At 36.7% G+C, this 22,670-nt stretch overlaps 3 protein-coding genes across 4 annotated transcripts; 1 reads left to right on the top strand and 2 right to left on the bottom strand.

The window, feature by feature from the left end:
* Positions 1 to 1,740: 1,740 nt before the first annotated feature.
* LOC109211571 lies at positions 1,741 to 6,200 on the top strand. Of its 2 annotated transcripts, none has more exons than XM_019375119.1 (2): positions 1,741 to 1,927; positions 5,634 to 6,200. In XM_019375119.1, the coding sequence occupies exon 2, from the start codon at positions 5,640 to 5,642 to the stop codon at positions 5,841 to 5,843; it is 204 nt and encodes a 67-aa protein (XP_019230664.1). In that variant the 5' UTR covers positions 1,741 to 1,927; positions 5,634 to 5,639; the 3' UTR covers positions 5,844 to 6,200. The 2 variants fall into 2 exon arrangements, with proteins under 2 accessions (XP_019230664.1, XP_019230663.1); XM_019375118.1 differs by having other exon boundaries at positions 1,743 to 1,927; positions 5,630 to 6,200.
* Positions 6,201 to 6,997: 797 nt separating this feature from the next.
* Positions 6,998 to 8,023, bottom strand: LOC109211570. The gene has a single exon (XM_019375117.1). The coding sequence runs from the start codon at positions 8,021 to 8,023 to the stop codon at positions 6,998 to 7,000; it is 1,026 nt and encodes a 341-aa protein (XP_019230662.1).
* A 4,177-nt stretch (positions 8,024 to 12,200) lies between these two features.
* On the bottom strand, positions 12,201 to 17,519 carry LOC109211569 (pH-response transcription factor pacC/RIM101-like). The gene is made up of 4 exons (XM_019375116.1): positions 16,915 to 17,519; positions 13,063 to 13,141; positions 12,368 to 12,511; positions 12,201 to 12,230 (listed from the first exon to the last, which is right to left on the bottom strand). The coding sequence occupies exons 1-4, from the start codon at positions 17,517 to 17,519 to the stop codon at positions 12,201 to 12,203; spliced, it is 858 nt and encodes a 285-aa protein (XP_019230661.1).
* Positions 17,520 to 22,670: the final 5,151 nt, after the last annotated feature.

Genomic DNA, 22,670 nt, shown 5'->3' with positions numbered 1-22,670 from the left:
TCGAGCCGTTCGGAGTTGGATATGCGCGGGAAGAGATTGGTAGTAGACTGATTTAGCTTGTTTTGGATAGATATCTTGCCTAACCTTGTATGGGAAAAATACCCCTTAAGTGCTAGCCCTGATTGATGATCTCTATGATATGTTAAGTGATGTGTACATGATGTGATGAGCGTGTATACGGGCACTATATGTGATTTTGACTGGAATAGACCGCAGGCTATCAATATGCCTTAATGTGATAATGAACTTTATATCAAATTTGTGAAATCACTTTATGACTATTTGATCATGTTCATTTTATTGACTTATCTATTTAACATCCCTCTGCTTCTATAATTATTTATAATGTCCTCGTGCCTGGTTGTTGAAAGTTGTGAACTTATACTTTGATGACACTTTGGTACTAGTGTTGTGATATTGTGGCATCTTGACATTTATTATTTTGTGGTACCGCAGAACTTATGGACATGTTGATCGGATTGATTGGGGGTGTCAGCACGAGGTTTTGTCGTGTGATTTCTTTGTCTACGGTTGTGCGCGTGAGGCGAAATATAGGTGGCGTTATCTCGGGCTGTCCACGTGGCGTAATAAGGGTGGCTATAAGTGCATTTGATGAAATAAGAGTGGTATATCGTTGTATGTGCACATGCGTAATAAGGGTGGCATTTGATGATGTTATGTGATATTTCGGTGTGTCTTGTTGTTGTTGTTGTTGTGATTGTGTTGAGACGAGGTTGATGTTTCATTCTTATAATCGTTTCTGAAAGCTTACGTGTTGCATTTACCTGAGTTAATGATAATATTTGATATTTTATCACATGCCTTACCTCTATTTGACATTTTGTGATCAAAGATGAGTTTGACTACAGTGAGTTGTTATTACATGTTCTAAAAGGGATTGTGATTAACGTTTTCAATTATATTTCAATTATCAGTGTTCTTCGATATAGTCATTGCATAGGTTATTTGTTTAGTGAGTATCACTCGACTTTAACCTCGTCACTACTCCACCGAGGTTAGTCTTGATACTTACTAGGTACCGATTGTGGTGTACTCATGCTACGCTTCTGCACATCTTTTTGTGCAGGTCCAGGTACCTCGGACCGGACTGATCGTCAGTGAGGCTTAGTACACCGGAGACTTTCAGGTATTCCTGCATGATACGACCGCAGGCCTCGGAGTCACCCTCTAATTTCATTTCTATTGTTTATGTATTTCTAACAGTACTGTAGTTGAGATTCATCTCGTGTATTCAGTTAGAGCTTGCGACTCTATACTACCTAGTTCTGAGATATTAGGTTGAGTACTTGTCACTTTGGCCTGTATTACTCTTATTTCCACATTTATGTTAAACTCCGCTTTTGTTATTTCATGTTCTCATTGTTTAAAATAATATTGAGCGACCGACTTACTTAGTTTGGAGACTAGGTGCCATCACTGACTCCTAAGGAGAAATTTTGGGTCGTGACAACTTTCTACATTTTTCTGATGCCATTACCTATTCCCACAGAGCGAGAATCGAACTCTGATACCACTAATACTGGCTATAATCGATTGATTAGCTAAGAAGGAAAAAAAAGAAGAAACAAGCTAACCGAAGAAGAAAAATAAGATACTGTTGTATTCGATAACATTCTCACTCCTCTCTAGAGGCTATATCGGTTAAGTGTAAAACTCCAGACTTCAAGAGCTTACTTGTAACTATACTACTTATTTACTAAATATAGACTAAACCGTAAAAAAGAGAACTATGGGTGACTACAAGGGTATTATTCTATCTCATTTCTGCTCAATTAGGAAACCTCGATTTCCCTAATTTTGTCCCCTTCCGACAAAGAGAACCCGGCATTTTCAAAATTGCGCTCGAGTCTTCTTTGCTTCGGTCCAGCATTTTTCCCCGTATCACTTCCTCAGGCGAAATCTAATCGTAAGTAACCCTTTTCGTCCTTAGCGCTACCTCTCTCAGTTCCTGCCTTTAGATTTTCCTCCTATACTTGTCGTTTCACATGTGCCAATTCTATAATCTAGTTCTTCGAAAATGAATTTTAATTTGCAATTTAATCTGCAGTCTTCTGCTTACCCCGAAATTCTTCAGTTTTTGTGTTGCAATCCATGATAGTTTGAAAAATATTGTAAGAAGGTCAATGTATATGAAAGTTGGGGGATTCAAGCTGTTGAGGGCAATAAATAGAAGTTGAAATTCCCAAAACCTTTAATTCTCTTTATTTTTTTGGGTTGTTTGTTAAGTTACTAGATGTTGCATTCATTATCATGGGGCAGCACAAGTTTTCGGTTAGGTTAGCTCTTCTGTGTAGGCAATTAGTGGACTTTATTGGTGCTCACAATGAGACAGAAGCATCCTATGTTACCAATTAAAAAGTTTGCTAAGATTGATCTTGATGTTAGAAGCATGAACAGATGAAAAAAATCTTTATTTTGCTGTACAATCTGTCAAACTGATAAAAGCTTAAGTTAAGAGTGGATATTCTCTTCTTTTGTTACTCTATTTCTTGCTCTTTCTCCGGTGAAAGTGACTTGAGCTGGCCATTCTTGCGGCAATGCCGAGTAGAAGTGATCTCTCCCAAGTCCATTCTGATATGACCTCCTACACTTGATGTGTTGTACCGCTTTGATACATAAAATTGTCCTTTTCTAAGAGTACATTTTTCCAACTAGGAGAGGATATGCTTCGTTAGGTCTTTTTGAGATCAAGGGATCTAATTTCTGCTTCTAGTTATGCTTCCTCCACGCTTTGTTCTGATCAAGTTTCACCTACTGGCTACTGCCAAGCTTTGCTTAGTGAATCACTGCCTCTACACCAAATTAAAGCACTCAATTTCTCTAAAATCCAATTTTAGATCCTTGACTTTATTGGTCACCAGCTTAAACTGCTGCACTAGTTGTAAACAACCCAGGCATATCCACTCATTGTGGTAGTCCGGTTGATTTGGTTTCCAGAGATAAAGGCCTGCGCTACAGTTGGTGACTCTTCATTTAGCAATATTGTCCATTATCATGTCATTAAAAATGGGTTGGGTCTATGTTACAATACTCTAAACTGAGTAACACAGTTCATATAATGCATACTAATACAACAATGACACCTTAAGTCCAAACTAGTTGGGGTTGGCTACATGATCCTCTGTTTTCATTCCACTTCATTTGGACTCATCATTTGAATACTCAGTAATGTACTTTAAGATAAACTAGGGGTCCTCCATCACTAGATTTTTCAGATTTCTCTACATTTTCTACTTATCTCACACTGATGTTTAATCTAAACAAACTAAAAGGGCTCCTATTGAGTAGAGGATCTAATGTAAGTGTACGTGAGTAAGCCTTGATCTCGACTAGTTTGTTCGCCTAAGTGGATCTTTTCTTCATAATGTTGTATTTTTTTTAGGTTTGTATGGGTTTCCAAGAAATTGTAGGTTTTTTAAAGATAAATTGCCTGTAATTTTACTCATCTTTATTACCTTTCATTATCATAGTGTCATATGGACCAATGAGCTTGGAGGGTCTACATAGACCTGGACAAACCATTTAGGCCATCTTTATTCACTTTTTTTTTTGTTGATAAGAAGGTCATCTTCTTTCACTTTATTCTCTATGTCTGCTATTTGTACCCTCTATCAAATGTGATCATTTTGCTTTTGTGTAATCTCGTATCACCGTAAATCCATCTTGTTATCTTAATATCCGTATTTTACACACTCATCTTATGAAAATTGTTGGCGTTAGGAGCCCAACACTCATCTAATATTGCTATTCTTGCAACCAAGCCCATAGAAATTGCCTTTCACATTGGTAGGTGTCGTCCTATGCATAGCACTCCATAAAACTGACCCATTTTAGTCATCTTTCCTTAGTTTTATGTGTTGCATTTTCATCTATCATATCAGTATTTTGGAACACTAAGATTTGGATATCTGAACTGTCTGCTTTTAGGCACCATACATCCATCTAAATCTCACCTCAACTTTATTCTTCTTATGTGGAGCTAATTTGTTGACTCCTTCATTAGTTTCGTTAATGGTCGCAATATCACCTACAAATAACATGTCCCATGACTTAGTGTAAATTCCTAATGTAGACCCACGGATTTACAGTTGATCATATCCTTAACTCGTCATGTCTTACAACATCAAAGACTAAGTCTCATTCACCAACTAGCTAGGTTGGCCAGATGAATCCTCAGTCCACCCTGCTCCATTTGGGCCTTTTCATTCCAATACCAACAACTGTCCTTTTGGACGAATTAAGGGCACACGAGTTTGACCAACCTAAATGGCCAAATCCAAGACGAGCACATCAGTCGTGGTCATGTCATACAAATAGGCATAGGGAAATCTTCACATTCTAAATGGATTGATGAATACCAGTGGAAAGGCTCAACGGACTGATGATGTGGATAAAGAGAGTGTGATAAGGAGTATTAGAGTTATTTCGAAGTACATGCCAGTTGCAGGAATGAAGGCTAATTATTATTCTAGTGTTCCTAGTTTTCTTCCTTTTGTCTTGGTATGGAAACATATGGTTCTGTAGGAGGGTTCTAACGGATGATATAGGTACTTCGTGTAACAGTATTATTTATGACCATAGAATGCATGGATGTAGTGATAAGCCAGAGGAACATAGGTCTTTTTGCTTGCAGTCGGTCCAGGGTTGGTGGTGAGAGTTGAAAGCTTTTTGATTAGATAAAGGAACTATTTTGTACTACTGACGGAGCATTCAGCTTGTATGATCTTTGTGGTCGTGCCATGTTCTTGCAGCATGCTAGTGACATGGTGCAAGACATGCCAACATGATCGAACACCTGTTTATTTGGAGCGGTACCTGACACCTGTAGAATTCATATAGAGACACTGCTCAAATTGTCGTAGTTGACTCTATGAGCACAGGGATCTCTATGTTGCTTTGTGGTTTTTGTGGTTGGGAAAATTCAGCATATGTGATGCTTTCCATACTGACATGATATTTTTGAAATAAAAGCAAAGTTTGATTGACTTGAAGAAGTCTGTTCACACGTTCTTAGGTAGAAAAGCTATGGAGCCCGGGAGAGAAGATTTATATTGGACACCAATGCTTAGTATCATGGTGTTCTTTTAAATAGGAATCACTGCTTTAGAATCTGCAGAAGAAGAATATCTGTAATGGTTGTCATGAAGAATTTTGCCATTCGTAATGGTCATCATGAATAATTTTGCCTTTGGTTCTAGTGCTGGGACACTAGGACTTCTCTCTCCAAAACTCGTGTAAAATTTAAATCCATTTGTGAAGCTGCTAAAACTCCATTTCGGCCTTTCTACCACACCTTAGCCATTTACAAAGTTGTTGCAGCAGTTACTGCATTGGTCCAATCTGTATATTGTCTGTTCTAGGAAATGAAGGAAACGATCTTTATGGTGCGCAGTATCTGAAAATAGTAGCATAGGGATTTTATCAAGTCCTTATCTGTTATATTCTATTTTAAATTTTAGGAATATGCCAGTTGGGCTCTTTATTGTCTTACCCAAGCATCTGCGTCTCAGAGAACATTGTGTTAATATCTTTCTTTGATACGTACGCCAATGTGATCTTTGTATTTAGGTGATCTGGGGCGATACAGCTCTGATCTTTTCCTTTTCAGGTAGACAAATATGAGTATAAAACCAACAGTTGCATTGAGAGCCATTCTTGTAGGAGGAATAGCTGCCTTTGCAAAAATTGGTGGTGCTGTTAAAGCTGCAGGAGGTGTAAAATTAGGTGCAGCTGCTGCTGCCATGACTGCTGCAGCAACAGCAGCTATTTCAGGACCAAAACAAGAAGAAAAGAAGGATGTTTCTCAGCAGTTGTCCAAGTGATGCACACAGCTTATGTTTTATTTGTTTTTTCCAATGTAACTTATAAACTGTCAATAAAAGTTGTAGGTTTGGCGGAATTTGCTAGTCAAATGGTTTCCCGAGATGATCTTAAATTAGCTCAGATATATGGGTCCTTACATTGCGGGACTCGCTAGCTCTGTACTAATGGAAGAAGGAACTTGTTGAAGTGAAGCATTTGTCATCACTTAAATTCTCTGGTAGATGCAGATTTTTCGCTCTCCAGAATCTGAGGTATGTAATTGCTGTGTACTTTCAAAAGCAAAATGTATGTCTTTGTATGGTTTTAAAACATGGGATTTTAATAAACCCAGTTGGAATTCCTTGATCATCAAATCACCTCAGCTGAGTCTTTCACTGCTTGAGACTATCTTGCTTAATATGATGAGAACTGTTTAGGAAATCATCTGGGCATGTCGAACGGAGCAACTCCTTTACAATAACTAGCAATTGGATATATATAATTCATTATCTTTAACGTATTTCTCCCGGTCACTCCTCCTCTCTTGTTTTATAATAGTAGTTAACATGTAAGATAGTTAAAGACAGTTTCGTTTTAAATTTGCTTTAGCGCACAATAGATAAGTCTGTTCTTGGAAATATGAGATAATTTGAGTCTTTATCTAATCAAATTGTACTTGAGTTTGAACGATTGGGTTTTCGTGGTTCAATTACTTGTTTGTTTCTGTGCATTAATACTCTGTCCAAGATCAATGAAATTCTGCTAGGAGTAATCTTCCCTTAAGATATTCTATGCATGTACCATTAGGTAAAAAATAAGAGAGAAAGGAAGAAAGGAACAAGCATAAGAATCAAACTGCAAATTAACAATTAATTATGTCAAAACTGCTAATCAAGCATAATAAATCATGTCATAAAATAACATCTAAGACAACCATATTATGACATAATAACCAAAGCTGATGAAGACTGTTAGTTTTTCATCTTTCCTATTAATAATTCTCATAATTATTATCCATTGAAAAGGTCAAATACATAGAGAAATTTTTCGGTACAAACAATATTACAAATGGGGCTAATCTCTGAGTAGAAAGAAGTTCCATTTTCCCCTTGTTCTGTGAAGGAACAGAAGATGAACTCTGATACATATACCAGAAGATACAAGTCAAATTAATTTAAACTTCATAACCCTCCATTTGAACATCTTTGGACTTCAAAGGTTCATACTCACCCAAATAAACTTCAAGATGATCAGAAAGTGCAGATTTGTCAATGTTCTCATGGTGATAGGACTTGCAAACAAAGTAAATAATTGTTTGTATCACCAAACCAAATAACACCAACTTGAACATCATAAGAAGACAAAGCAACCCAAATCCTGTCCTATACAACATCCCTAGATGCATATGCTTCCCATGTCCATGTACCACAAACTTCTTGAAAATAAAGTTTAGGATACCAAGTGAAAGATTGAACTTGAAAAAGAAAACTAAGGCTATTGTCATCTTCCCCTTTAACAATTCCTTGCTTTTAAGCATGGCTTTCACCCCATATGAATCCTCCAACACAGTTACCACACTAGCTAAATGCCATATAACTGAAAGGTACACGGATCCAAGGACATAAACAATCACCATGATCACGAGAACAAACTTAACAAGACCATCATTTTCTCCCTGCATGCTGAAAGCCCATATTGACACTATAACTAGGGAAAAGAAGGCAACAAGGTTGTAGATGAAGAAACAAACAAAAGCACACAAGAAAGTGACCATAACCCTCTTCCAAACTTTAGGCACAACACTCATAACTTTCATGAAATTGACTTCACGTGAAGTGTATATGCATGCGATTGTGTAAACCACAGCAGAGGTTGAAAGAAGGGAGAAGATGATGAGGAAAGTGATGTAGACAATTATGAAAAGCCATAGAGAGGATAGCTCTGAGTTTATGTGATCAGAGATCTTGTTGTATTTCGCCGTGCCGGTGTGTGTGTGTAGGAGCTGAAACTCAGAGTGTTTAAGGTCAGAGAAGAAAAGATGGTAAATTTCCATGTGAGCTAAGATGATGAAGCACATAGGAAGGATCAAAGATAGGGTGATTTGGCTGAATATTTTCCTCCATCTGTAGATGAGTTTGTAGGCTTCTATGTAGATATCAAAGAGGCCTAAGAATTGCATCTCTTCTTGTTCTCTATCCATGGATAGTACTATACAGAGGATATATGGAAATGAAGGATTAATTTGTTCTATGGAAATGAAGGAGAAGAGATTAATATATGATAGGAAATTGTTGTGGATATCTATATCGGTAAAACTGCTCTCTCTCTCTCTCTCTCTCTCATATATGTCAACTGGTCAAGTCAACACGGACGTGTGAGATTTTTCCTTATTACTATAGGACAAGCTATTCAATACAATTACTTGACTTCAACTTTTGACCGGCTACCGAGGATTGTGGTGGGATGATAGAATCCCTTCACCCTTAAACGGATAAAAAATATTGGTAGGGAGAGCTTTCCCCTTTAGTGGGCGTTAAGTGACTAGACGGGTTTCTAGTGCCCCTTAAGCGATTAGATGGGTTCCAGTGTGGGTGCTGAATACCGTGTTCTTTATCCATCTATTTATTGTGATGTCTACGCATGCACCAACGGAGACCACTTCTACAAATGAATGTCCTACTTTTCAAATTTTTTCTCTTGTGCCTGTGACGTATTTTGATGTTACCGTTGTTATATATGAATGATGAAACGAAATTACTATCGTTTGATTATAGTTTTGACTTTTGACAAGAGAAGGGTTGTAATTTTCTCACATTTTACTGGTCTTGAAAAGGGGAAAAAAGGGATTCCAAATAATTTCACAACTTGGGCTGATTTCACCAATGGTCATCGCTAAATCTACTTCAACAAGGTCATAAAACTAAAAGTTGGTAACTAAAAATTGCCAAAAATTCATCAATACGGCACTAAAAGTTATAATTAAGTTCACAAAGATTAAATTGGTAATAAGCACCACCACATCATCAACACGAACTTTTCCATTTCTCCACATTTTTATCCCCGTTTAGTCCATATTTTCTACATATCTTATCCCTAATTGGTTTGAAAGTTGAAGTACAAGTCCGTTTGGATAAGCTGATTGTAAATAGTTGATAAACTTGAAGTGTTGAAAAACATTTTTGAATGCTGATATTGATTTTTTAAACAAACATTTACGTGTTTGGATAGATGTGCTAAAACTGATAATAAGCAGTTGATATGTTTGGTAGAAAAATGCTGATAAGCTGTTCTTTTGTTAAAAAGACTAAAATACCCTCAAACTTTTTACAAAAGATTATGAATTAAAAAGTTTATTTGTAGAGAGAATGATAAACAATGAATATGGAATGAAGAGAAAATTAAAAAATTTATTTTGGGAAAAATATTTTTGTAAATTAAAAATATTATTAAGGATAAACTAGTAAAAGTCTTGGTCAAACTAAAAATGCTTATAAGCTGAAAAGTCATAAGTTGAGGGTGACCAACATCAACTTATGGCTTATGGCTGATTTTAGCTTATAAGCACTTTGGATGTTTACTAAACGCGTAGAAAAGCCAAAAAGTATTTATAAGCCAATTTGACCAGCTTATAAGCTTAGTCAAACACCCTTATCCATAGACATACTGATATAGAAGATGAATAAATGATCGTGATTGTGTTTAATTAATTGGCAATTTTTTATCCTATCTTGCAACTTAGTTATAATTTTTATTTTTCAATTTATAAGCTATAAGAGATATATTTATTTGTTGCAAAGTTTAGCTTGATGACTTTGATGAAATAGACTAAGTTTGATATGATAACCCGACCATGAAATAGAGCCTGAACTTGGCGAATGAATTGTATGCTACTATCAATGAGCAATAATATATATTTTAATTTCCTTAAATTAAAATTTAAAGAGAAAGTGTATCACCACCATTCACCAATAAATAAGAAAGAGAATAATAATTTTTCAATGAGAGTATCAGCTAAAGAAAAACCTTTAAAACTGTGGTCTGTGGCCCTCGCCTGTTTATACTACAAATACAGCTATATAGAATGGGACGAAGTAGCTGCCGTCGTTGAGACATGCCCAATTAAATTATGAGTGTGAGACCAATTACATACATTATTATAACGGACAACAATTACTTGAAGTTTTGTTTTAACGTCATTGTCTTCTGTACTAACAACGAAATAACAAAAGAATATTAGAGGCTAAACAAAGTATTGATTACATAAAAAAAATCTGGGGAATAGACTTTGAAAAACTAGCAAGTGATAAGAAACTTGTTAGACCATCAAAGGTTGTGGTGTGATAAATATATTCCTGTGCTCTTAAATCTTAATTCAAGTATTGGACCAAAAAAATCTGGTAGAAAAATATTTTTCTTTTTAATATACTTTATACAGTACGGATCCGGATTAGTGAGAACCCCAATACAAATACCGAACTTTGGGGGAGAAAAAAAAGATAAGAAACTTCTTGGTGGCTTAAGAGAAAGACTAATTCAGCGGGTCTTATACGCAGGGGCGAATTTTCTTAGGCGTCCGTTTTCAGCTTCCACTCAAACCAATCTCCACCAACTATTTGATCACGCCCAACTATGCCTTATAAAAAGGACAATGCGGTCGTTGCAAATATAATCCGGTTTACAAGTCCGGAGTCGAATCCCACAGAGAACTAAGGTTTAGCTACAGCTGTTCACTATCACCAAGAAGACAAGTTTGAACAATTCCTAACTTATAGATATTAAGATTCTTCTGTTTAACTAATTAACTAACAAATTAATATAGTAAATTAACAGCTAACGATACTGAGGGTTAGAGAAAAGATTAAGGAGGTCTAGAGTTATGATTTCCCCAATTGTCGGAATCCTTCCCGCTATGTCTTCTATAATTTCGCCTAAGTATTCTCTACCGATCATGAGCACTCTTATTACCGTAAATCTCTCCCGAGTAATTACGATAATTTACTAGACGCACTCTCCCGAGCTACGCTAGCTAGCTTTTAATACAGCTCACTTCAGATCACACCCAAGGCTTCGTTATCCCTAATCCCGCCTTTAAACCCTCGGTTATTGATCCCTCATATACTCTGGGAGTGGTGTTGTTCAACAATTACCTAAATATGCACTCTCTCCCGAGTTATGCATACTAAATAGGCACAGCTAATTGAGAGCTCTTCAACCAACCACAATATAAATGTAGTTGAACAAATAGAGAAAAGCTATGGCTCAATTATATAAAAACATAACAAGAATTTATCCTACAAAAGGTTCTATCAAAACTCTAGATAACAAATTAGCTATTCATAATAGTATGTAATACTACAATACTAAAAGTCATAACCAACAATGAAAAATAGGAAGAGGAAGGAAAAACTCGTAGAAGAATTCTCCGCCTTGCTCCCAATGTGTTCTTGCCTCCTTAGGTCGAATCTATGTCTCAAATCTATCCTCCTCTCTTCAAAATAGGTTTAGGACCCCTTTTATACAAGTTGGAATAGCGTAGGGCCGAAATAACCTTGTCCCGGACGAAATAGGACTTCTTTTTGACGCCTGGAGCGGCGCGGTCGCGGCCAAAACGCGGTAGGACCGCGGCCAGACAAGCTCTCTGATTTTCTGCCGCGGTCAGTTCCGCGGTCGCGGTTTCTACCGCGTTTTTCACCCTGTTCCGTTCGAAATTTGGAAAAACGTAAAACATGAAAGTTGTAGCCCTTTGAGTTAGCTTTCCAACCATATATTGTGGATCCCAAATAGAGTTCTGAGAAAAAAGTTATGTGCATTTTACTAGACAGTGCGCAATATGCCTACTCGAGTCTTCGTTTTGTTGTTTTATCATCCGTTGATCCCCGAATACGATCCCGGCTTAATTCCTTGAGCTTTTACTCAGACTTCAAAGCTCCAAATCACTTTAATTCATTCCATAACATCTATATAGCCCGGAATCACTCCTACAAGGCATAAAACACACCGTTAGTGCAAAACACTAGCGATTAAAGCGCAAACTCAACTAAAGTGCAGTAAATTAGAGTGTAATAATCGACTAAAATACGCAATTATAGCCTATCATCACTATTCAACTTTCATGTGGTCAAGTTCAATTTTCATTTCATTTTCCCTTTTACTCATCTCTTCTTTTTTTTTCTTTTTTGGGTTAAACTCGTCTCATGTCCAATAGCAAAGATAATTTTAATAATTGTCATCAAAGTTTATAAGGCGTAATACATACGGAGACACCTAAAGTTGGCACAATTTTTCACTTAGACACTTAAACTAGGCCTCTTTCCAATTAGACACGTTTCTTAGGCAATTCTCATACCAATTAGACACGTTTTTTGCTGGCTTATTAATTAACCAAGCGCGTGTTCTGCAATCTCCGTCTACATGGCAAAAGTAGCCAATATAAATCGTGTCACATCATTTTTTTGTCCACCTCACTGTCCACCTCAGCTATATAGTGTTATTTCCACTAAAATGCAAATATCCCCTTCGTCCCCGACCTCCCACGTTCCCCCACCAGCCGATGTTCCTCCTCCTCCTCCTCCTCCTCATCCTCCTGTTCTCTTGCTCGATTTTGATTCTGAAATTTCTGAATTCCTTCATTATCTGAGCTAGTATTACTGGTTTGAGTTTGGGTAAGCTGGGATTTAGCTTCTGAACCCTATCATCGAATATCAGAAGCGATTTTGGGAATTTTTTTTATTCCGGTTTCGTGATTTGAGTTTGAATTCGATTGGGAGTTTGGGAATCTAGTTGGAAACATCATTTTAAAGCTGAATCGGAAGGATTAGCTTGATTTGAAATGATTTGCTAGTTTTTGGTTCGAAATTTTGAGCTGATTGTACGAAGAAGAAGACGACCTAGGGTTCGTTGATTTCGTGAGTGTTTGTTCAAATTAGTCACTGGGGTTCATCCCTACACCTGTTGGGAAGTTGCATTCGTAGTTCTAGCTTGATTGGAACTGATTTGATGCGATTTTGGTCAGAAAACTTTCAAACGAAATCTGCGAAGAACACGACAGGCTGGGTTTTGACTGTTAATATAGATTCCGGATCCGAATTGACTGGAGAATACTTTTTTGGTGACGGAAATCAGCGATTTATTTGTGCAAATCAGCTGTTCTCATAGCAGAAGCAGAAAGGGGTAACCACCTGTCGGCATCAAATCTTCTAACGAAACTTTGTAACTTTCAAATTTGGACTAATCCCGTACGCCACCCGACATTGCCTCGCCGGAATAATTGGTACCGACAAACTGCGACCCATTTGGACTCCCCACAAAATTTTCAGATCTGAAGGTGTTTTTGATAACATCAAAATTACATAACAATGGTCAAATGCATTTTTAATATTTAATTAATTGAAAAATGCCATGTTTATTTCATTCACGCGCTCAAGGAGACTGAGAAACACTTTCTTTGCCATGTCATAGTTTTGTGTTTAATTGGTACAGTTTGAAATGAATTCTTGTGTCTAATTGGAAAGAGACCTAGTTTAAGTGTCTAAGTGAAAGATTGTGCCAACTTTAGGTGTCTCCGCATGTATTACGCCAAGTTTATAATGTAGTAGTAGCAGTGAAAATTTACCATATAATAGTTGTGGATTTGGTTCATACTAATTCATTTTCTGTCTCCTTCTCAGATCCCCTTGTAACAAATAAAAGAAGTTATTTAGGGTGTGTTTGGCATGAAGAAAAACATTTTCAGGAAAATGTTTTCCAATTTTTCCATGTTTGGTTGGCTTAAATGTGTTGGAAAACATCTTCCTGATGAACTCAAAATATTTTCCTTATCAAGAGGAGTAAAAATATTTTTCAAAACTCCTTCTCAACCTTCCCACCCTATTCCCCACCCTCACCAACCCACCCCACACTCACCCCACCCCCTCTCTTCAAAAAGGATTTCTTGTTTTTTTTTTATTTAAAATTTTAGTTTTTTTTTCCTTCAACACCCACCCTGCTACCCCCTGCAAAATTTTTTTTACTTTTTTTTTCATAATCTCAAATTTCTGTTTTTTTATTTTTCTGCACCACCCACCCCCACCCCGCACAAAAAAAGTTTTTTTTTACTTTTTTTTTGTAATTTTTAAATTCCTATTTTTCCGTTATTCTGCACCCCCTTACCCCGCACATTTTTTTTTACTTTAGTTTTCTGTAATTTCAAATTTCTATATTTTAGTTTTTCTGTACATCCCCGCCCCTTCCCCCCTCCCCCCAGCCCTGCCCCCTGCCCCTGCCACCCAAGCCCCGTCCCTGCCCCTACTACCCAAGCCCCCCCGATTGTTTTTTTTTTTATATATTTTCAGTTTTAATTGTTTCATCTTTCGGGTTACAGGTTCAAAATTTTACAAGTTCCATAGTAATGAGTTCAGAGGTTTATGTGTTTGGAAGTTTATGGGTTCGAAAGTTCGCGGTTTTGAAAGTTTAGCGGTTCAGAAGTTTGTGAAATTTGTAGGTTCGAAAGGTTGTCGGTTCGAAAGTTTATGGCTTCTTGTTTATTGTATCTAAATTATTTATGAATACTCTTGAAAAGTTATTTTCCTTAATTTGCGTACCAAACATCAGAAAATAAATAAAATTACTGCTTGTTTTCCAAGAAAATATTTTCCACAGAAAATATTTTTCGTTATACCGAACACACTCTTAGTAGCTTGTCGCCCGACTCTTATGAGTTGCATTTTAGTCAAGAATTAGAAGTTGATATATCGATCTGACATGGGACATGTTCCATTCAAGTGTTACTAGAAGAGAAACAATTTTAGATTAGTTTTTGCTATTTCTATCTTGCACCATGTAAGTCGGGGTAGTTGGCGAGGTGATCTTCTTTCAAATTTGAACTGGTCAAGTGATCTTCAGGTTTTAATTATTGTAGGATTGACCTTCTTTCTTAATTAATGGTTAAGCGGGATTATAAAGTGAAGGGGGAAATTTGAGTTTTTATCCCTAAAGTTTCAGTTATTACACTTTGGCCCCAACCTATATAAATGTAATATTACCAGATTTTAAAAAAAAAATCCATCCCATACCGCCTCATCAGCCGCCCCAATCCCTATTTTCCACGGTTGATTCCTCCATTGCAGCTTGTTTTTCTTGCATTCAACACACATAGGTCGTCTCCCTTCTTCCACTACTAGAAAATGGCTGAATTCCGACTGTTAAAACGTTCGCAAATCGGTTGGAAATCACAGATTTCTGACTACTTTCTGACCAAAATTGGTCGGTCGGAAAACAGTTGGCCGGAAAATAACTTCTGACCGAATCCTTCGGTGATTTTCGACCAAAGTAGTCGGAACGTTCAAAAGGTTAGACAACCAAATTATTTTCAAATTTTCGACCAAATCAGTCGTAATAATTTAAATAGAAATAAATATTTATTTAAAATTAAATAATAAAAATAAATATTTACCGACCGATTCGGTCGAAAAGTAATAATTAAAAAATAAATTTCTTTAAATTTTCGATGGAATCCGTCGAAAGCTGTTAAAAAATAATTAATTTTTTTTTTATCATTTTCAACTGAATTGGTCGGAAATTTGGGTGTTTTTTGAAAAAAACTGGGCAACTGTCTGATTTTTTTCTGCTCAATTTTGAGCTACACCACCTGTCAAACAATTACAATACTATAACTCCAACAACCAATCAACAAGTATCAACAAATATAACATCTAAACAAATAAATCAAAGCCATTAACACAATCTAAATCAACAAATCCATTAAACCTAATAATTTTAGGCATAAAAACATTCAAATAGTAGCCCACATTCAAGTTTAAAAATAAAACATAAACTTGTCTCTCCCAATCAAGTTTACCTATCAACCAATACCATACACCTAAACTACTACAAATCAGATTAAGTTTGTTTATCCTCATCATCACATAGATCGTGCCCATGTTTTCTCATGAATTTCTAACAAATGTTCCGAATTGTGAGTCCAATTGTTGCTTCAAATCACGAATTTCTTTTCTCATATCTTTCATCTGTTCTTGATTTTGCGAAGAACAAGAATCCGCTAAGAGTGGGTTTGGATGACCTGTAGGTCGGGGTACTCCAAGTCCGTAGACTCTGCCTTTGTTTACTCCACCTGCTGCCTCTGTCCACAATAAAGCCGTATCATCAGGTGTTGGTTGAGTTGAAGGAGGTTGAGTTTGTTGCTATTTTTCCACCCTTTTATGATAATCTTCCTGAAATGAAAATATAACTATTATGTAAACAAACTAATATTAATAAACGGTAAATAATTATGAAGTTAGTATTTAACATATGTGTCCGACGCACGCGTCTCCACCCAGTGTTCTCTTGTACCGCCCTTCTTCTTTTTCTTATGCTTCTCCTCGATGACCTTATCATGACTCATATCTCATCCTCTTTCCTTTTCCTTCATAACAAAAATTATAAGTTAGACATTACAATCGTAAAATTCTATATGTAAAACTAAGAAAAGTTTTATAAGTAATTACCAATCTTAGTTTATGGGCCGCAAAACTAATCGAACCTCCTGTGTGCAACGAGCCACCTTCACTGGAGCCGCGGTTTGCCTTTGCTTGTTAAGTCTTCTTCTTCCATTAATTGGTATTCCATTTCGCAAGAAGTTTCTTCCAAACATCTTCTCTTAACCACTTCGACATTTTACTAGCATTCCGAGCAGCGTACAGGGTATCTTTAATCCGCTTAGTTACCTTCTTCTCGAAAATAGAATTTATTTTATTTTGATGTTGAGGATGCCATGTACACTTTGTCTGCAATATAAAGAAGTAACATTGGATGAAGACGATAAATATTAAATAAATTTAATCAATTTTTATCCTAAATTGATTCCACGTTTGCTCTCTGATGTTGTACAGTGCCTGTCTCCAAGAATTTCACGGCTCATGATAAAATGGCTTCATATAATCCACAACCAAATGTGTAGACTGAAAGGATGGCAAAAACTTGCATTAAAGATAGCATATATAATTAATAAACATCTTAAAATTTTAAAAGTTTTAATTATAAATAAATATTCCTTAATTTTAACATATCTAAAAGTACGTCCAAAACTTTAAAAATAGTATAAGAATTACTTACCCATCCTCGTAGGGGACGATTATCAACCGATTATAACTATCATATTGTACATCCCCTCCAAGATTCTGCCTGCATCTACTAGAAGGTCTAGAAGTACCACTAGATGCAACTGGGCGAGAGCCTCCAATATCCAACCTAGATATGCTGAAAGTGGATAATGATGATGGAGTGGAAGATGATGGATCAACAAAAGACGAACCATCATGCTGAATACCATGAAAGCTGGGGGATGCAGCAATTGGTGAGCCACCATGCTGACTACCATGAAAGCTCGGGGGTGCAGCAGCTGGTGAGCCACCATGCGGACTACCATGAAAGCTCGGTGGTGCAGCAGCTAGTGAGCCACTATGTTGACTACCATGAAAGTTTAGGGGTGCAGCAGCTGGTGAGCCACCATGTTGACTGCCATGAAAGCCCGATAAAGAAGATGGTATAGAAGGTGTGGGTATAAAGTTAAAAACAATGTTACTTTGACTTTCTTTGGTAGGCATAGAATAATACTGAGCCGAATTACTAAACAGAGGGGGAATAATGAACATGGTAGATGTCAATGAAGTCGACTGAGGAGGATGAGAAAGAGGATGTCGAGGAAGAGGAGGACTCATATTTGGCATAGTTGAGGTAGTTGGAAAAGATTACTTTTTTTGCTTAGATTTCACCTTTTCCTTCCCCTTAGATGCCATATATGTAATATAATCATAATAAAATACAAAATAAAAAACACACAAGTGATAGTAAATATAAAATAATTATTCCACAAAAAAGCTAAAGAAATAAATAAACAACCTAACAAGTCATAAAGATATAAAATAATTTTGCAACATAATAAATAATTAAAGGAATAATATAAAAACCCCAGCACGTCATAAAAAACATACAAAAATTCTTCAAATATATGAAATGATTGAAGGAAGAACAACATAAAAAAGAAGAACAAGTCAATCCTCATCGCTATCTTCATACTAATCATCTAAGTCTTTATCATCGCTAAGTATTCATCATCGCCTGTTTCACTTTCATCTAGTAATTCTTCTTCATCACTTATTTCATGTTCAATACCTTTATCTTCGTCCTCATTTGGTCCACGAACAGAAGGATCAAATTCTTCATATATTCCTTCATTATGCTACAATTCATCTGCTAATTCATCATCCACTATTGCTTCAACACTTGAAATGTCATTTTGGTACACCTGCATCTTTGACTTCCATTCTACCCACGTTTTTTTTTTAAAACTACCCGCCATGCAGACTTATTCTTGCTCAAAGGATAAGGAGCATAATATACTTGTTTTACCTTTTGTGCAATGATAAAGGGATCATAAAGTCTATACTGCCCCGTGTGTTTAATTTCAACTATTTTGTACCGAGCGTGCACCTTTGTACCTCTATTCGGTGTTGGATCATACCCCTTACATCAAAGGAGTACCAATTTTTTCTTCGTCCAACCTACAGTATACTCCAGTTCCAAAATCTCTTGAAGCACACCATAATAATCAACATCTCCATCACCTTTCACCCATACCTCACTATTGTTGGTTTTCTTTCCCGTAGACCACTCTTCTGTATGAAACTTGTACCTATTGACCAAGTATTTAGACATCATTCTGACTTTAAGGTCAGGCCCCAAGCTATATCACGTAACAATGGGTTACTAATGCCATCCTGGCATCTTAGATGGTGGAGACTCTGTTGCTTTAGTCAGATCCCTTACTCTGTTTCAAATTTCTTCTGAACACAAGTAGGCCGGTGGCTCCTCAAAATCAGTTCGGTTTTTCATAATGCACTTGTATTTCGCCTAAATTCATGATTCATATGCAAGAATCTACGGTGGCAGTCGAACCATGTATTTTACCTTCATGTTTCAAAGTAAATGCTTTTGTGTCTTCCATACAATAAGGGCAAGCTAACTTTCTATCAGTCAACCACCCGAACAACATTCCATAAGAAGGAAAATCATTTATAGTCCACATCAAAGCAGCATGCAATCTGAAGTTTTGTTTAGTTGATATATCATATGTTTCCACACCTTAATGCCACAATAATTGTAACTCATCAATCAAAGGCTGCAAGTATACATCAATCAAACTTTTCGAATTGTGTGGACCTGGAACAATACAAGTTAGGTTCAGATATGGACTTGTCATACACAGCTCGGGCGGAAGATTATATGGGGTAACAAACACTGGCCAACATGAATAAGGTGCAACAGAGACAACAAATAGAGTGAATCCATCTGCACATAATCCTAACCTAATATTTCTTGGTTCACTAGAAAACTCGGGGAACACCCTATCAAAATGCTTCCACGCATCTCTATCTGACGGATGGCATAGAATTCCGGGTGGCCTTTTATGTTTATCGTACCATCTCATATGAGGAGCAAAGCTCATTAATGCATACAACCTCTTTAACCAAGGTATAAGAGGTAAGTAATGCATTGCTTTAACTGGAACCCCTTTTTATTATTGGCATTTGTGACTTTCTTAAAACGAGGGGGATTACAAAGTTTACAGTTTTCTAAAGATACGTCATCCTTACAAAATAACATGCAACCTTTCTCACAACAATCAATTCTCTCTGATGAAAGGCCCAACAATTTCTTATCAGTGTAAAAATCTTTTGGTAAGTCAATGTTACTCGGATTAACTTTATTCATAAGCCCAATAATAGAACCCATGCCCGCTTGGAAAGTAGAACTATCCGATTTAATACTTAGCTATCTAACCATAACAAAAAAACTTGGAATGCACCGAGCCTTCATACAATGGACGACTAGCTTCCTTTAATTGTTCATAGAAATGCTTAGCCTCATCATTTGGTTCGGATTGAGCCCCAGGAAACATCCCAAAAGCATCCCTCATCATTTTATTGTATCGAGAATTTCAACATTATGCTGCTATGGGGCTATCCTCACCACCAAAAGAATTCTGAAAGTTAACATCATCTAAACTAACATGATTCTCCCCGTGAACGGTCCATATATAATAATTTTTTACAAACCCTTTCTTGTAAAGATGCTTAACACACTTACATTTCACACAAGGGCACCTAATCCTTCCTCTAATAAGAAAATCATCAAGTGTTTGAGCCTTAGCAATAAATTTAGCTACTCCTTCAATAAATTTACCCCTCAACCCCGCACGATTAGGATGATTCCTATTATACATCTATCTACGCTGCATGTCACGATCCAAATTCCACTAAGGGTCGTGATGGCTCCGGACACCACTGCCAGGCAAGCCAACCAAAATACTTAATTAAATTCTCGTTTTAATACTCTTGAAAACTATGACTTTCCTTCAAATTTACCAGTAAAAGATAATCGTTTCAAATCAATTGAATGTTAAGTAGTTAATACAAAATACTTCATAATCATCCCAGAACCCGGTGTCACAAGTGCATGAGCAATTTCTAAGAAATCGAATAAATTAGAGTAACTGTCCGGAACACAAATTGGACAGAAAGTAAATACAATGCTGAGAGAGAGACTACACTAGCTGCGGGTCGCCTCGAGAAATACTGCTCACCTAGTCTCCGTATCATCCATGCTGCTACCCCAGTAGGCCACTAGTAATACATGTACCTGTGCAACAAAATGCACAGCAAGTGTAGCATGAGTACGAAAATAAGTGTACTCAGTAAGTATCCCGCCTAATCTCGAATAAGTAGATACAACATCGACACTTACTAATGGTCCAACAATAATATTATTCATGCAATGAATCATGGATTTATTAAGAACGACAGTAAATTCAAATGAGCCACGAAACAGGTAAAAGTTTCTTTTTATTAAAAGTCTCCGGGTTCATAACACATTAATTAACAATTATCTCAAGTCGGGGAAAGCATCTATCAATCTCAATAAATCTCAAGGTAGGCAATACAAGCATGCGCAACTCATGCCGAGGTCGTACGGCCCGATCCAACACAAATGTAAAATGTGCACTGCCGAGGGTCGAACGGCGCGAACCATAGATGAATCTATTACCCCGCTCGTGAATCATACATGCGACGCAGTTAAATTTAACTAAACAATCATCCTGCTCACGAATCATACATGCAACGAAGATACACATAGAAATACATGCTCAAACAACAAATTAAGAATTTATCGGGGAACATTTATCCAAATAAAAGCCAATTCTCTTTTAATGATTTAAGAAAATGAATTTTAATCCATCTTAGAAATTCATTTACCAATTCGATAGGATTTAAGAAATTCAACTGTCAATAAGATCACAGATATTCCAAGTATAGCATGCTTTTGGGTCCTAGATTACCCGAACTTACACATATTAGTAGCTACGCACGGACTCTCGTTACCTCGTGCGTACGTAGCCCCCACAAATAGGAGCACATAACCATTTACTTTACCTATGGGGACAATTTCCTCTTACAAGGTTAGAAAGGAGACTCAACTCGCTCCGAAATTTTCATAACCGGCTTCCAAGCCCTTCCAACGACTCCAATTGATGCACAATGCCCCAAAACTAACGGGCAAACCAATAAAAATTCACTCTAATACTTGTAACAATTCAAATTATATAAGTTCCCAACTTCGCTCGAAAAGTTGACCAAAATGCCCTCGGGCCCACGTGCCCGGATTCCGAAATTTCTCGAAGATAAATTCTACCCATAGCTTTACTAACTCAAATATATAATTTGCTCTAATTTTCATTCTCAAATTCAAGGTAAAAGTCCAAAATTTCAAATACTAGGTCTTCCCCAAAAATCCCAAATTTATGCTAATTTTCCATGTCTAAATCCATGTAAGATCACATATTTAACTCAAAAATAGGAAGAAATCACTTACCTAGTGTTGCTTGGTGAAAATCCCTCCTTGAGCTCTCCAAAATCGTCCAAGCCAAATGAAAGAAATGAAACAAATGGGCCAAAACTCGTGTTTAGAATCTGCCCAGGCTTCATCGAGTTGTACCTTGCGCTGTGCAGGTTGTACATCCTATTACAATTTTTCCCTGCTGTACACCTTCTGTTAAAACGACCATAACTCCTTGTGAAAATATCCAAATGACAAACGGTTTGAAGATTTAGAACCTAGACTCGAAGATATTCATTTGATAGGTTGCACACCATATAACTCTTTATATATTCCGAGATATGAGCTTCTAAAGTCGGATCCATGCATCAGAAAATTCTATCGAAACTGCTCCACCATCCATCTTCAATCGATCATAACTTTCTGATAAAATGTCCAAATCATGAGTGGTTTAACTTTCTGGAAACTATAATACAAGGGCAACAACTTTTATGTTTTTTAAATTTTCAGATTCCTTATAGATTTCGAGATATAAGCTTCCAAATTCAGCTCAGCGATTGCACTAGTTGCTGTCAAAACAGCTTTCTGCAGAAAATTTCAGCAGCTCTTTGGTCCGAAATTCATTCCGTTAACCTTCCGAAATTCACCCGAGGCCCTCGGGACCTTAACCAATTATATAAACATGTCCCAAAACATGATATGAACTCACTCAAGGCCTCAAATCACATCAAACAACGTCGAAATCATGAATCGTACTCCAATCCAAACTTTATGAACTTTGAAATTTGCAACTTCTACATTCGATGCCGAAACTCGTCAAATCACGTCCGATTGACCTCAAATTTTGCACACAAGTCATATAAGATATTATGGACCTGCTCCAACTTTTTGAATTGGAATCCGACACCGATATCAAAAAGTGAAACTCTCGGTCAAACTTCTCAAAAACCTTCAAATTTCTATCTTTAGCCAAATGA

This window comes from Nicotiana attenuata, unplaced genomic scaffold (assembly GCF_001879085.1).
Source record: "Nicotiana attenuata strain UT unplaced genomic scaffold, NIATTr2, whole genome shotgun sequence".
NCBI lineage: Eukaryota > Viridiplantae > Streptophyta > Magnoliopsida > Solanales > Solanaceae > Nicotiana > Nicotiana attenuata.
The sequence above is the reverse complement of the archived record's forward strand: the minus strand, read 5'-3'. Positions and strand labels throughout refer to the sequence as shown.

Coding starts and splice junctions, on each gene's coding strand:
- LOC109211570 (XM_019375117.1), bottom strand. CDS start 8,023: ATGGATAGAGAACAAGAAGAGATGCAATTCTTAGGCCTCTTTGATATC.
- LOC109211571 (XM_019375119.1), top strand. CDS start 5,640: ATGAGTATAAAACCAACAGTTGCATTGAGAGCCATTCTTGTAGGAGGA.
- LOC109211569 (XM_019375116.1), bottom strand. CDS start 17,519: ATGAGTCCTCCTCTTCCTCGACATCCTCTTTCTCATCCTCCTCAGTCG. Junction 13,142..16,914: donor ATCGTCCCCTACGAGGATGG/GTAAGTAATTCT, acceptor AAACACCTTCAG/ATCTGAAAATTTTGTGGGGA. Junction 12,231..12,367: donor AGGAGGAGGAACATCGGCTG/GTGGGGGAACGT, acceptor TTTGCCATGTAG/ACGGAGATTGCAGAACACGC.